Source organism: Mustelus asterias, chromosome 13 (assembly GCF_964213995.1).
Source record: "Mustelus asterias chromosome 13, sMusAst1.hap1.1, whole genome shotgun sequence".
Classification (NCBI taxonomy): domain Eukaryota; kingdom Metazoa; phylum Chordata; class Chondrichthyes; order Carcharhiniformes; family Triakidae; genus Mustelus; species Mustelus asterias.
Window position 1 is genome coordinate 79696551 of NC_135813.1, and position 12075 is coordinate 79708625.

General features: G+C 45.3%; 1 protein-coding gene across 2 annotated transcripts in view; it reads left to right on the forward strand.

Moving 5' to 3' along the window:
- Positions 1-12075, forward strand: part of scarb1 (scavenger receptor class B, member 1) — a 72539-nt gene that overhangs the window by 14339 nt on the left and 46125 nt on the right. For both annotated transcript variants that reach the window (XM_078227083.1, XM_078227082.1), the window contains exon 3: positions 7535-7676. In XM_078227083.1, coding sequence (XP_078083209.1) covers positions 7535-7676 — 142 coding nt within the window. The remainder of the gene's footprint in view (positions 1-7534; positions 7677-12075) is intronic.

Here is a 12075-nt window from a genome sequence, read left to right on the forward strand (position 1 = left end):
GCATTTGACTGGATTAACCAACTTGGTAAGGGTAGCCTTGAGGAAGGGTTCGTAGTGTATGAGGGATTGTTCCTTAGAGCAGCATGTTATGGAGCCAACCGAGAACTGGCTACTTTAGATCTGGTATTATCTAATGAGGAAGGATTGTAATGAAGGATCCACTTGGAAGGAGTGATCACAGCATGATAGAATTTCAAATTCAGATTGGAAGTGAGAGGACAGAATCACACTCGAGTTGGACAAGGTTAATTGTGCAGTCCTCAGGAAAGAGTTGGCCCAAGTGGACTGGGCAAGAGTATTAAAGGGGAGGACAGTAGAAGAACAGTGGCAGTTATTTAGGGAGATATTAAAGACATCTCAACTAAGGTACATTTCGAAGAGGAATTGCAAAAGGGTGAAAAATCACCCATGGTTTAAGAAGGAAATCAAGGATAACATCAGGGCAAAAACAAGGGCATATAATACTGCAAAAGTTAGTGGCAGTGTGGCAGTGTGGAGGATTGACAGGGGAAAGAGACCTTCATCTAGGTAGTAGTAGATGTGGGTGCAATTTTGTCTTTTAAAAAGCATTTAAACAGTTACATGAGTAAGATGGGGATAGAGGAATATGCACCAAATGTGGACAATTGGGACTAGCTTACTGGTAAAAACTAGGCAGCATGGACAAGTTGGAACGAGGGGCATGTGTCTCTATGACTCTATGTGAGACTTTGTCAAATGCCTTACTAAAGTTCCATATAAACTACATCCACAGCCCTTCCCTTATTAATTATCTTTGTCACCTCTTCAAAAAACTCAATCCAGTTGGTGAGACATGACCTTCCCTGTTCAAAACCATGCTGCCTGTCACTAACTAGTCCATTTTCCTCCAAATGTGCATATATCCTGTCCCTCAGTATCTTCTCCAAAAGCTTCCCCACCAGTGACATCAGGCTCACCAGCTTATAATTTCCTGGATAACCCCTGCTTCCTTTCTTAAACAAGGGAACAACATTGGCTATCCTCCAGTACTCTGGAAGCCCACCTGTGGTCAAAGAGGATGTGAAGATATCTGTTAAGGTCCTAGCTATTTCTTTCATTGCCTCCCGCAGTAACCTGGGATAGATCCCATCCGGCCCTGGGAACTTGTCCACCTTAGTGCAATTTAGGATATTCAACACTTACTCCTTTGATATATTAGCTTTCCCTGGAACGCTCACGCACCTATCCCTGACCTCAACATCTGTCATGTCCTCCTCCTTGGTGAATACAGATACAAACCTATGGCTTCCCTTTGCCTATTCTTTCTTTGTGCTATGTTTATCTCAGTCTCACTTTTTTCCCCAGTCTCCACATTTACTGGCCTGCTGTTCCGGTTTCTAACCTCCTGCCACACTAGTTTAAGCTGCTGCCTTGTTTTTGCTTCCAAAGTGAATAACCTCACACTTATCCAAATTATACTGCATCTGCCATTGATTTGCACACTCATCCAACCTGTCCAGGTCTTTCTGAAGGATCTCTACATCCTCCTCAGTTCACCCTCCCACCCAATTTAGTATCATCTGCAAACTTAGATGTTACATGTTGTACCCTCAATCAAAGCATTAATATATATTGTGAATAGCTGGGGTCCCAGCACAGATCCCTGTGGCACCCCACTAGTTACTGCCTGCCAATTTGAAAAGCACCTATTAATTCCTACTCTTTGTTTCCTCTCTGCCAACCAGTTTACTATCTATCTCAATGCACTTCCCCCAATCCCATGCGCTTTAATCTTACACGATAATCTCTTATGCGGGACTTTGTCAAACGCTTTCCGAAAATCCAAATATACCACATCGACTGGCTCCCCCCTGTCAACTCTACTGGTTACATCTTTAAAGAATTCCAACAGATTTGTCAAGCATGATTTCCCTTCATAAATCCATGCTGACTCTGTCTGATCCTGCCACTGCTTTCTAAATGCTTCACTATAAAGTCCTTGATAATGGATTCGAGAATTTTCTCCACTACCAATGCTAAGCTTACTGGTCTATAATTCCCTGTTTTCTCTCTACCTCCTTTTTGAATATTGAGTGACATTCGCTACCCTCCAATCTGCAGGGACTGTTCCAGAGTCTATAGAATCCTGGAAGATGGCCACCAATACATCCACTATTTCTCGAGCCACTTCCTTTAGTACTCTGGGATGTAGATTATCAGACCCTGGGGATTTATCCACCTTCAATCCCATCAATTTTCCTAGCACCATTTCTCTGCTAATATTGGTCTCCCTCAGTTTTTCCCTCTCACTAAATCTTGCATTCTCCAACATTTCTGGCATTTGATTTGTGTCCTCTTTTGCAAAGACAGAACCAAAGTATGTATTCAGTTGCTCGGCCATTTCTTTGTCCCCTATTATACATTCACCCGTTTCTGTCTGTAGAGGACCTACATTTCTTATGTGGGCGGCACAGTGGTTAGCACTGCTGCTTCACAGTTCCAGGGACCTGGGTTTGATTCCCGGCTTGGGTCATTGTCTGTGTGGAGTTTGCACATTCTCCTTGTGTCTGCGTGGGTTTCCTCCGGGTGCTCCGGTTTCCTCCCACAGTCCAAAGATGTGCAGGTTAGGTTGATTGGTCATGCTAAAAATTGCCCTTGGTGTCCTGAGATGTGTAGGTTAGAGGGATTAGTGGGTATATATGTAGGGATATGGGGGTAGGGCCTGGGTGGGATTGTGGTCGGTGCAGACTCGATGGGCCGAATGGCCTCTTTCTGTACTGTAGTGTTTCTATGTTTCTATTTGTCTTCACCAACCACTTTCTCTTCACATTTCTATAGAAACTCTTAGTATCAGTCTTTCTGTTCCCTGCAAGCTTACTTTCGTACTGTATTTTCCCCTTCTTAATCCCTTGGTCCTTCTTTGCTGAATTCTAAACTGCTTCCAATCCTCATACCTATTATTATTCTTGGTCAATCTGTAGGCTTCTTCCTTGGATCGGATACTCTCTCTAATTTCCTTTGTAAGCCATGGATTGGCCCTCTTACCCATTCTGCATTTGTGCCAGACAGGAATACACAATTGCTGCAGTTCCCCCGTGCGTTCCTTGAATGTTTGTCATTGCCCATCCACTATCATCCCTTTCAGTAACTCTCCCCAATCTATCAAAGCCAGTTCGCGCCTCATATCCACATGATCTGTGAGGAGCTGCAGCTGGACACACTTCCTGCAGACATAGTCATCAGGGAGACTAGAAAGCTCCCTGATGTCCCACATATGGCAGGAGGAGCATATCACTGCCCTAATTGCCACCTCTGCCTTTGTCTACTTAAGAAAAATATAAAAATAAGAATCTTACCTTGCTTTTACTTTACTTGTCCTCCTCACAGTGCTTTTCTTTGGTTAAAAGAGGAGGGAGGTAAACACTAATGTAGTGTTTCTGGCTTTTTTAATTTGATTTGATTTATTATTGTCACATGTATTAACATACAGTGAAAAGTATTGTTTCTTGCGTGCTATACAGACAAAGCATACCGTTTATAGAGAAGGAAAGGAGAGAGTGCAGAATGTAGTGTTACAGTCACAGCTAGGGTGGAGAGAAAGATCAACTTAATGCAAGGTAAGTCCATTCAAAAGTCTGATGGCAGCAGGGAAGAAGCTGTTCTTGAATTGGTTGGGACGTGACCTCAGACTTTTCTATCTTTTTCTCGACGGAAGAAGGTGGAAGAGAATGTCTGGGGTGCGTGGGGGTCCTTAATTATGCTGGCTGCTTTTCCCGAGGCAGCGGGAAGTATAGACAGAGTCAGTGGATGGGAGGCTGGTTTGCGTGATGGATTGGGCTTCATTCACGACCTTTTGTATGGTTTCTTGCGGTCTTGGGAAGAGCAGGAGCCATTTCAAGCTGTGATACAACCAGAAAGAATGTTTTCTATGGTGCACCTGTAAAAGTTGGTGAGAGTCGTAGCTGACATGCCAAATTTCCTTTGTCTTCTGAAAAAGTAGATGTGTTGGCGGGCTTTCGTAACTATGGTATCGACATGGGGGGGACGAGGACAGGTTGTTGTTATGACTTTTTATGTTATGACTTGACTTCTCCCAGAATCCTCTGCTGCCTCTGTTGGGTCAGGTGTCTCTGGGAAAGTTAAGCTGCGACTAATGGTAAATGCTGATGGTCCACAAGTGGTCAGAAGAATGACCCGTTGCTTTTCAGCTGCCACTTTGTCATTAATCCTAAAAAGATAACGCATGCATTACGCATATTGGGCCACGTCCTCCACAACAGGGTCAAAAGAGTCCAGTTTCCCGAGCAGAGGCAAGAAGCCTGAGAATCGCTTACTCCCAAGCAAAGCAGGTTGGTAGCAAGCAAGTTCCTGAGGGGCGTTCTTTATCCTTCTCGCCACTGAAACAACTCTTCAGAGGCCGGTGTCCCTTCACCAGATTCCCTTTATTTACAAATGCTATTCCACGCTGGTGCACAGTCAGAGACTCCCCAATTGGGCAGGCAATCAATACCTCAATCAGGGGGCTCGTACTCCGAGGACAACCTCATGGGCCTCATTCAGATCATTACAATTTGGTTAACCTGGAAAAGACGTTCCTAGTCGCTGATACCAGGACTAGTGGACACGTCGTAAAAAGAAATTGCTGCAAAAACTTAGCATCTGCAGAAAGAGAAACTCGAGTTAATATTTTGAGCCGTAAATGACTCTTCTTCAGAACTAAGAAACTGCTGTACTTGGTGGTACAGAGTGACACAGGGTTTCCTGGTACATGGTAAATAGTTAGTATGCAGGTACAGCAAGAGATTAGGAAGGCAAATAAAATGTTGGCCTTTATTGCAAGAGGAAAGAAATTTAGATGTTTTGCTGCAATTGTACAGGGCATTGATGAGAACACAGTTTTGATTGCTCTGTTTGGGAAAGGACGTAATAAGGTTCGAAGCAATTTGGAGACCATTCGCTCAACTGCTCCGTGGGATATAAGGAAAGGTTGCGCAGATGGGACTGAGGTAATCATCTTGAACCATCTAAGATCCTGAGGGGACCAGATGAGGTGGATGCTTGGTTCGGGGGGGGGGTGTGGAGACTCCAGTTTGAAAATAGGAGGCCCCCTTAAGATGAAGATGAGAGGTTTTTCCTGAGGGGAGGTAAGCGTGTGAAATTCTCTGTGGCAGTGGACAGTGGAAGCTGAACACTGGGGACTATGAGATGGTACATTGTCATGGGAAGATCTCCAAGGGTGACGAGATCAATGATAGTCCCGGGAACAATGGCCTGAAGTTCACTGATGGGGTTGTGGTCCAGAGGGAAGTGGGAAGAAATGTCTGAGTTTGCACTCGGCCACTGCAATAAGGTACACCAGCCAGCAACAGCATCATCCCTGTCAACAGGCTTGTAAACAAAGTCAAAGTTCAACTTCAGAGAATCAAATGCCGCAACCTGGTCTCGATGAAAAGATTCACCATCTTATGGAAAACATTGAAGTGCCGAATGAGCGAGAAAATTGACGAGTCGCAATCACTTAATGAAAAAAAAAGAGCCAGGACGCGAATCTCGCCAGTAGGAGGGCAAAGCCTAAGCTTGCCGGTAAAACCGGCTGCAGAGCACTTGGGGCGCCATTGCGCAGGCGCCCTGATCTCCCAGTGAACTGAGACCTCCTGCTGCCCACTACAATCCCACCCCACCCCCACCTATTGCTCCCTGTGCTGGTCCCACCCCTCCCGTACCTCACTGATCACACCCTATCTGAGTTCTACCTCCCCCCACCCCCCCACCATTGTCTGCAGAGTTACCCCTCCTGCCAGCTGATCACCACTCCTTGCGGAGCTTCCCCTGTCATTGCTCTACCCTTAACTCAGGCTCCACCCCCTTGGCACTGCTCTTTGCACAGTTATGATGCCAGGGTGCCCTGTAGGCACTGCCCCTAACCCGGGGGCTTCAATGACCTCCAGTGCACCCAGTGAGGTCATCACATCTGGTCTCCACTAATTTGATTGGATTTATTGTTGTCACATATGCTGGGATACAGTGAAAAGTATTGTTTCTTGCGAGCTATACAGAGAAAACATGCTTTTCATAGAGTACACAGGTGAAAAAGAAAAGGATAGCATGCAGAAGATGGTGTTATAAGTAGGGTGGTGGAGACCAGCTGTGATTCTCACCGGTGTGAAGCTCGAACGGTGATGGGGGTAAGTGTGAGTAAGCCCGGATGATAGCTTAAATCAGCTTCATGTCACTTTCCCTGTAACCCATTGCATTTTTACCATGGCCAATCCATCTACTCTACACATCTTTGGAGTGTAGGAGGTAACCGGAGCACTCAGAGGAAGCTCACACAGACACGAGGAGAACGTGCAAACTCCACACAGTCACCCAAGGCCGGAATCAAACCTATATCTCTTGGAGTGCCTGGTTGTCACACTTTCCTTCCTTCCTTCCTCCCGTCCCTTCAGCTGCGGTGTGACCACCTCTCTATTGTTATTTCAGTGTCCCCAGCTGACTTCACAGCTCTGAAACCCAAGCTTCAGGAGCTGCAGTTGAACACATTTCCTGGTTTCCCACATCGAGCAGGAGGAGCAAACCAGAGCTTTGAGCAACAGGCTTTTCTGCCATGACTAAATCCAGGACCGTATTTTCAAATTCAACTACTTCACTCTCCATCTTAATGAAAATTCTATCATATTATGGTCACTCTTGCCCAAATTTATTTATTAATCCTTACTCTTTGCCCAGTACCCAGTCGCGGAAAGCCTGTTCTCTGGTTGATTCTTCAATATATTGGTCTAAAAATACCACCATGTACACACTCTAGGAACTCCTCTTTGTTGATTTACTTTGTCCAATCTGTGTCTAAATTAACATGATTACTGTTGTATCTTATTGCAAGCATCTCTGTTATGGGCGACTGACTTTCTGTCTTACGAGGAGGAAACCGGATTCGGTTAAGGAATTGGATTGCGTTTATAATCCAGAGGATGCAAGTTTGAGTCCCACTATGGTAGTTTGAGAACTTCAAAATTAAATAAATTGGGAATAAAAAGATGTTTTCAGTAAAAGTAACCGTGAAGCTTTTGGATTGTTATAAAAGCCCAGTGTCCGAAAGTGAGGGAATCCTGCCACGCATAATCGAACCATTCTGGGCTTCTATGTGACTTGATGTTGAATCTTAATTTCTTTGTATGTTGAATGCAAAAGTCTCCATGGTCCCAGATGACCATGGGCTGTTCTCTCCTTTTGAGGAGAAGAGCTGACTGATGATGATTTAACCTGAGGATTAGCTCACCTCAGGCAAGGGACAAAGGTTGAGAAGGCGGGGCCTCTGTCAATAACTTCTGCCAGTACGGGAATTGAACCCACATGTTATTGGCATCTCTCTGCATCACTAACCAGCCACTCAGCCCACTGAGCTAAACCGACTCACTGGAGTGGGATTAACTCCAAGCCATCTGGTACATAAACGAAACAACTGCATTGTTAAAGTCTGGCTGAATTCATGTTTGATGTTTGTGTATTTGGTTCTTTAACTGTTAGGACATGTTTTGCTCTCAGTGTAATGATTGTTCATTCTGATTTCCAGAGAATACCGACAGAAAAACAACATAACCTTTCACAATAATTACACTGTCTCGTACCGCGAGTATAGGCGCTACCATTTCTGTCCTGAACGATCAGCTGGCAATGAGAGTGATGAGATTGTCTTGCCAAACATGCTTGCTCTGGTAAGTGCATGCTTTACTCAAGTCCTCTGGTGCTAAAAAGAGTTAAGTTGGATGTATAACGAGGCTAGATTTCGGTGGCTTAGGTTTTCACAGAATACTACAGTGCAGAAGAGGCTCATCGGGTCTGCACCAATGCATGAAATGCCCAGACCTGCCCACTAATCCCACTTGCCAGCATTTGGCCCATGGCCCTGAATGTTATGGCGTGCCAAGTGCTCATCCAGGTACTTTTTTTAAGGATGTGAAGCATCCCGCCCCCGTCACCCGCCCAGGCAGCGCATTCCAGACTGTCACCGCCCTCTGGGTAAGAAAAGTATTTCTTCACATCTCCCCCTAAACCTCCCACTCCTCACTTTTAACTTGTTCTGCAGAGATGTATGATGGCTTAGAGTTTACAGAACTCTAACTGGTTTATCAGTTAATGATCTTTTTTCCATTGACTTCTCCCTCATGTTTACATTTTGCCTGCTGCTAACGCAAACGCATCAACATTCCATGATACTGTGTGGCTGCCAATCCCACATTCTCTCAACTCTACAACACAAGTATCCCAATTCCTTAATTTGCTATGTTAATGGGCTACCTTGTATCTACTCCTCTTATTCAGGATTCACCCGACAAGTGAAAACCACCTTCCCATTAAAAAATTAAAAAGTTCTTTCATAGGATCTGGGCATAGCCACCCAGACCAGAATTTATTGCCCATCTCCAATTGCCCTAGAGAACATGGGAGTGAATCTCCTCCTTAAACCATGTGGTCTGGGTACACCCACAGTCATGATGTGGAGATGCCGGCGTTGGACTGGGGTAAACACAGTAAGAGTTTTAACAACACCAGGTTAAAGTCCAACAGGTTTATTTGGTAGCAAATGCCATTAGCTTTCGGAGCGCTGCTCCTTCGTCAGATGGAATGGAAATCTGCTCACAAACAGGGCACAGAGACACAAGATCAAGTTACAGAATACTGATTAGCTTGCGAATCTCTACAGCCAACCAGGTCTTAAAGATACAGACAATGTGAGTGGAGGGAGCATTAGGCACAGGTTAAAGAGATGTGTATTGTCTCCAGACAGGACAGCCAGTGAGATTCTGCAAGTCCAGGAGGCAAGTTGTGGGGGTTACTGATAGTGTGCCATAAACCCAAGATCCCGGTTTAGGCCGTCCTCATGTGTGCGGAACCTGGCTATCAGTTTCTGCTCAGCGCTCTGCACTGTCGTGAAGGCCGCCTTGGAGAACGCTTACCCGAAGATCAGAGGCTGAATGCCCGTGATCGCTGAAGTGCTCCCCCACAGGAAGAAAACAGTCTTGTCTGGTGATTGTTGAGCGGTGTTCATTTATCCGTTGTCAGAGCGTTGTCGACAATCACCAGACAAGACTGTTCTCTTCCTGTGGGGGAGCACTTCAGCTCCCCCACAGGAAATAATTTTGTACGCCTCAATCAGGTCCTCGTTCAGCCTCCTCTACTCTAAGGAAAACAACCCCAATCTATCAGAGAATGGAGGCCCTTTGACCCGTCATGCCTGTGCTAGCTCTCTGACAGCACCATTCAACTTGTCCCACTCCCTTGCCTTTTCCACATCGCCCTGTAAATTTTCCTTTTCAGATAATGACCCAATTTCCTTTTGAAAACCTCAATTGAATCTGCTTCGACTGAGGCAACTCGACTAATGTTCTGGAGACTTGGGTTTGAATCTCGCCACAACAGATGGTGGAATTTGAATTCCATTTTTAAAAATTTGGAATTAAGAATCTACTGATGTCCATGAAACCATTGTCGATTGTCGGAAAAATCCATCTGGTTCTCTAATGTCCTTTAGGGAAGGAAATCTGCCATCCTTACCTGGTCTGGCCTACATGTGACTCCAGAGCCACAGCAATGTGGTTGATTCTTAACTGCCCGTTGGCATCTAGAAATGGGCAATAAATGTTGGCTTGCCAGTGATGCCCATCTCCCATGAACGAATGTGTGGCACTTTATCAAATACCTTTTGAGAATCGATATGCACCACAGCAACAGTGCATTCTGGAAAGCCGTGCTTTTAATTTTGTTTGATTAGCTCATTACTGCATTCCATTGAGGAAGTCAGGTATTCCTTGTCGAAAAGTTCAGTTTGTATTGTTGACTTCAGGGATGAGGGTTTAGTTGACGAGAGAAGAATTATTTGGAAATTGCACAGACAAATCTCACCATTTGTCACAGAAATTGAAAATGGTTTTTGCGGGATGCTGGAGTAGTCGATAGGGAATTTGAATTTGTGTGAAATATTGGAGGACTCAGTGCATCTTGTTGCGCTGGCCAGAGATTTTAATGATGTCATTGCAATGGACCTAAAGCTGTGGGACAAGTATTGAGGTACTGTTTTATTATATTCTTAGTTTAAAGCTTGTCACTATATTCAATCTGTGATGATCAGTTGCAAAGACAAACATACTGTTGTTGATGAGGTGATGGGCAAATGGGTTGTTACTGGATTAGGAAAACAGTGAAATTTTTGATGGATAATGGGGGAAGAATTTGCAAATGATGCATTCCGGGGTGTGTGTGAATTTGAATATTTTAATCATGAACGCTGCCTGAGAGTTTGTCTAGTGACAGTTTCTGTGGAGGAACTCTCAGTGATTGATGTTATGTTGCACAAGGTACTGGCCAATCAACTGGATCGCAACATTGGCATGGGCAGCACATTCTAGAAATTCTCTGCAAATGGGTGGGGATTGTAGCCTGTACCAGTTGGTATGATTGGCTGTCGGATACTTCGCCCGCTCCTGAAGTAATGACCAGTCGCTTGGTTTGCTTTATCCATGTGAATGCCTTGCCCACTGACAGGAAAGCTTTCAACAAGGCTGGTGTTTTTCAGAGTTAGGAGAGCATTGCATTAGCCCGTCTGACGCTAATTTGATCTGGTTTGTTATAAGAGAGAGGGGCAAAGGGATTGGAGAGGCTCAGGGAAGGTTATAAGACAGGAGGGGGAAGCTGTGATTATTCGACATGTCAATCAAAACCATAAAAGCCCATTCCTCACACACCTTTGGGATGAATTATTCTCAAATACTGACGGTGTGATAGAAGATGACAAAGCACCAAGTGCATTGCATCCTGATGTATTTTGTGGTGCACAGCCAAAAGAAAGGGGTGTGATAGATCAGAGTTAGACATTGAGAGGTTGATTGTGGTGAAGAGGAAGGGGCTATTTTGTCCAGAGATCAGCTTCCAAAGTGCTTTCCTGGGCATCCTGTCGACCTGATTTTCCAAATAACTGGAGGCAATGTAACCAGAGTGGAATGTCAGGCGAATCCATTGGGAAATGCAAGAATTGGATGCAGGTCCAGGGCAGTGAAGGCGGCGGAGTTGGATGTCGCAGTCTGAGAGTAGAAACTGAGGGGGTGCAGCTGGAGTTGATGCTGGGTTCGGGTGATGAATCCTGCGTAAGGAAGTGTTCGTGTACTTTGGGTCGGGGATCTGGCAGCAACAGCCTGCAAAGACTTCGATCGGTGAGTAGGGTTTCTCAATGTGACTGGGCAACAAGGTAGAATGGAGAACCATCACCACAAAATAGTCCCCACGACCAGGAGCATTTTGTAACGGTCACCAAGTTAGGAGATGAAGCTAAATGGGAGGCAAAGCACAGGCAGCCGGATGGGTGGAAGGGTCTATTCAGAAGTCCCAACGAGGGATTAGCCAGTGTTGGGTCCCACTGATGGCCAAAGCTTGGTTAGTGGCCTAGGGTTTTAAAGAATGTTTAGCAGATAAAAAAGTTGGAAAGTGCTCATCCACAGCTGGAAAGGTCGATCTGAAATATTGTTTGGCTCTTTTGGCAATGTTTTCTGAGGAGTGTACGACAGTCGACATGAAAGCTGCATTTCTGCAGGGACTGCTTCGTGGGTGCGGGGCTGGTTATGCCAGTAAATGGCCTGGGACAATTGCGACCAACCCGATGCTAGGCGGATTCCCATTCATAACCTCCTGCTAACATTCCCCACCCTGCCCTGCTACACTATCGACCTACGCAGCGGGGTGGAAAAACTGCACCGTAGTGTTGTTCTGACATTACTTTGCACCAGCAATCAGATTTAGAAAGTGCTTTAGTCAATCAGGCTGGGTCCTCACTAAAAGATGTAGATGCTTCCAAAGATGAGAGAGAACTGGAGGAGCCTGTCTTTGCTTGATCATGAGAATATCAAATTGATTGATTTCAGTGACGCCTCTCACACAAACACAAATCGACAATCACCAGGCAGGAGTGTTCCCTTCCAGTCGGGGGCATTCGGCCTCTGATCTTCGGGTAAGTGTTCTCCAAGGCGGCCTTCAAGACACACGACAGCGCAGAATGGCTGAGCAGAAACTGATAGCCAAGTTCCGCATACATGAGGACGACCTCAACCGAGATCTTGGGTTCAT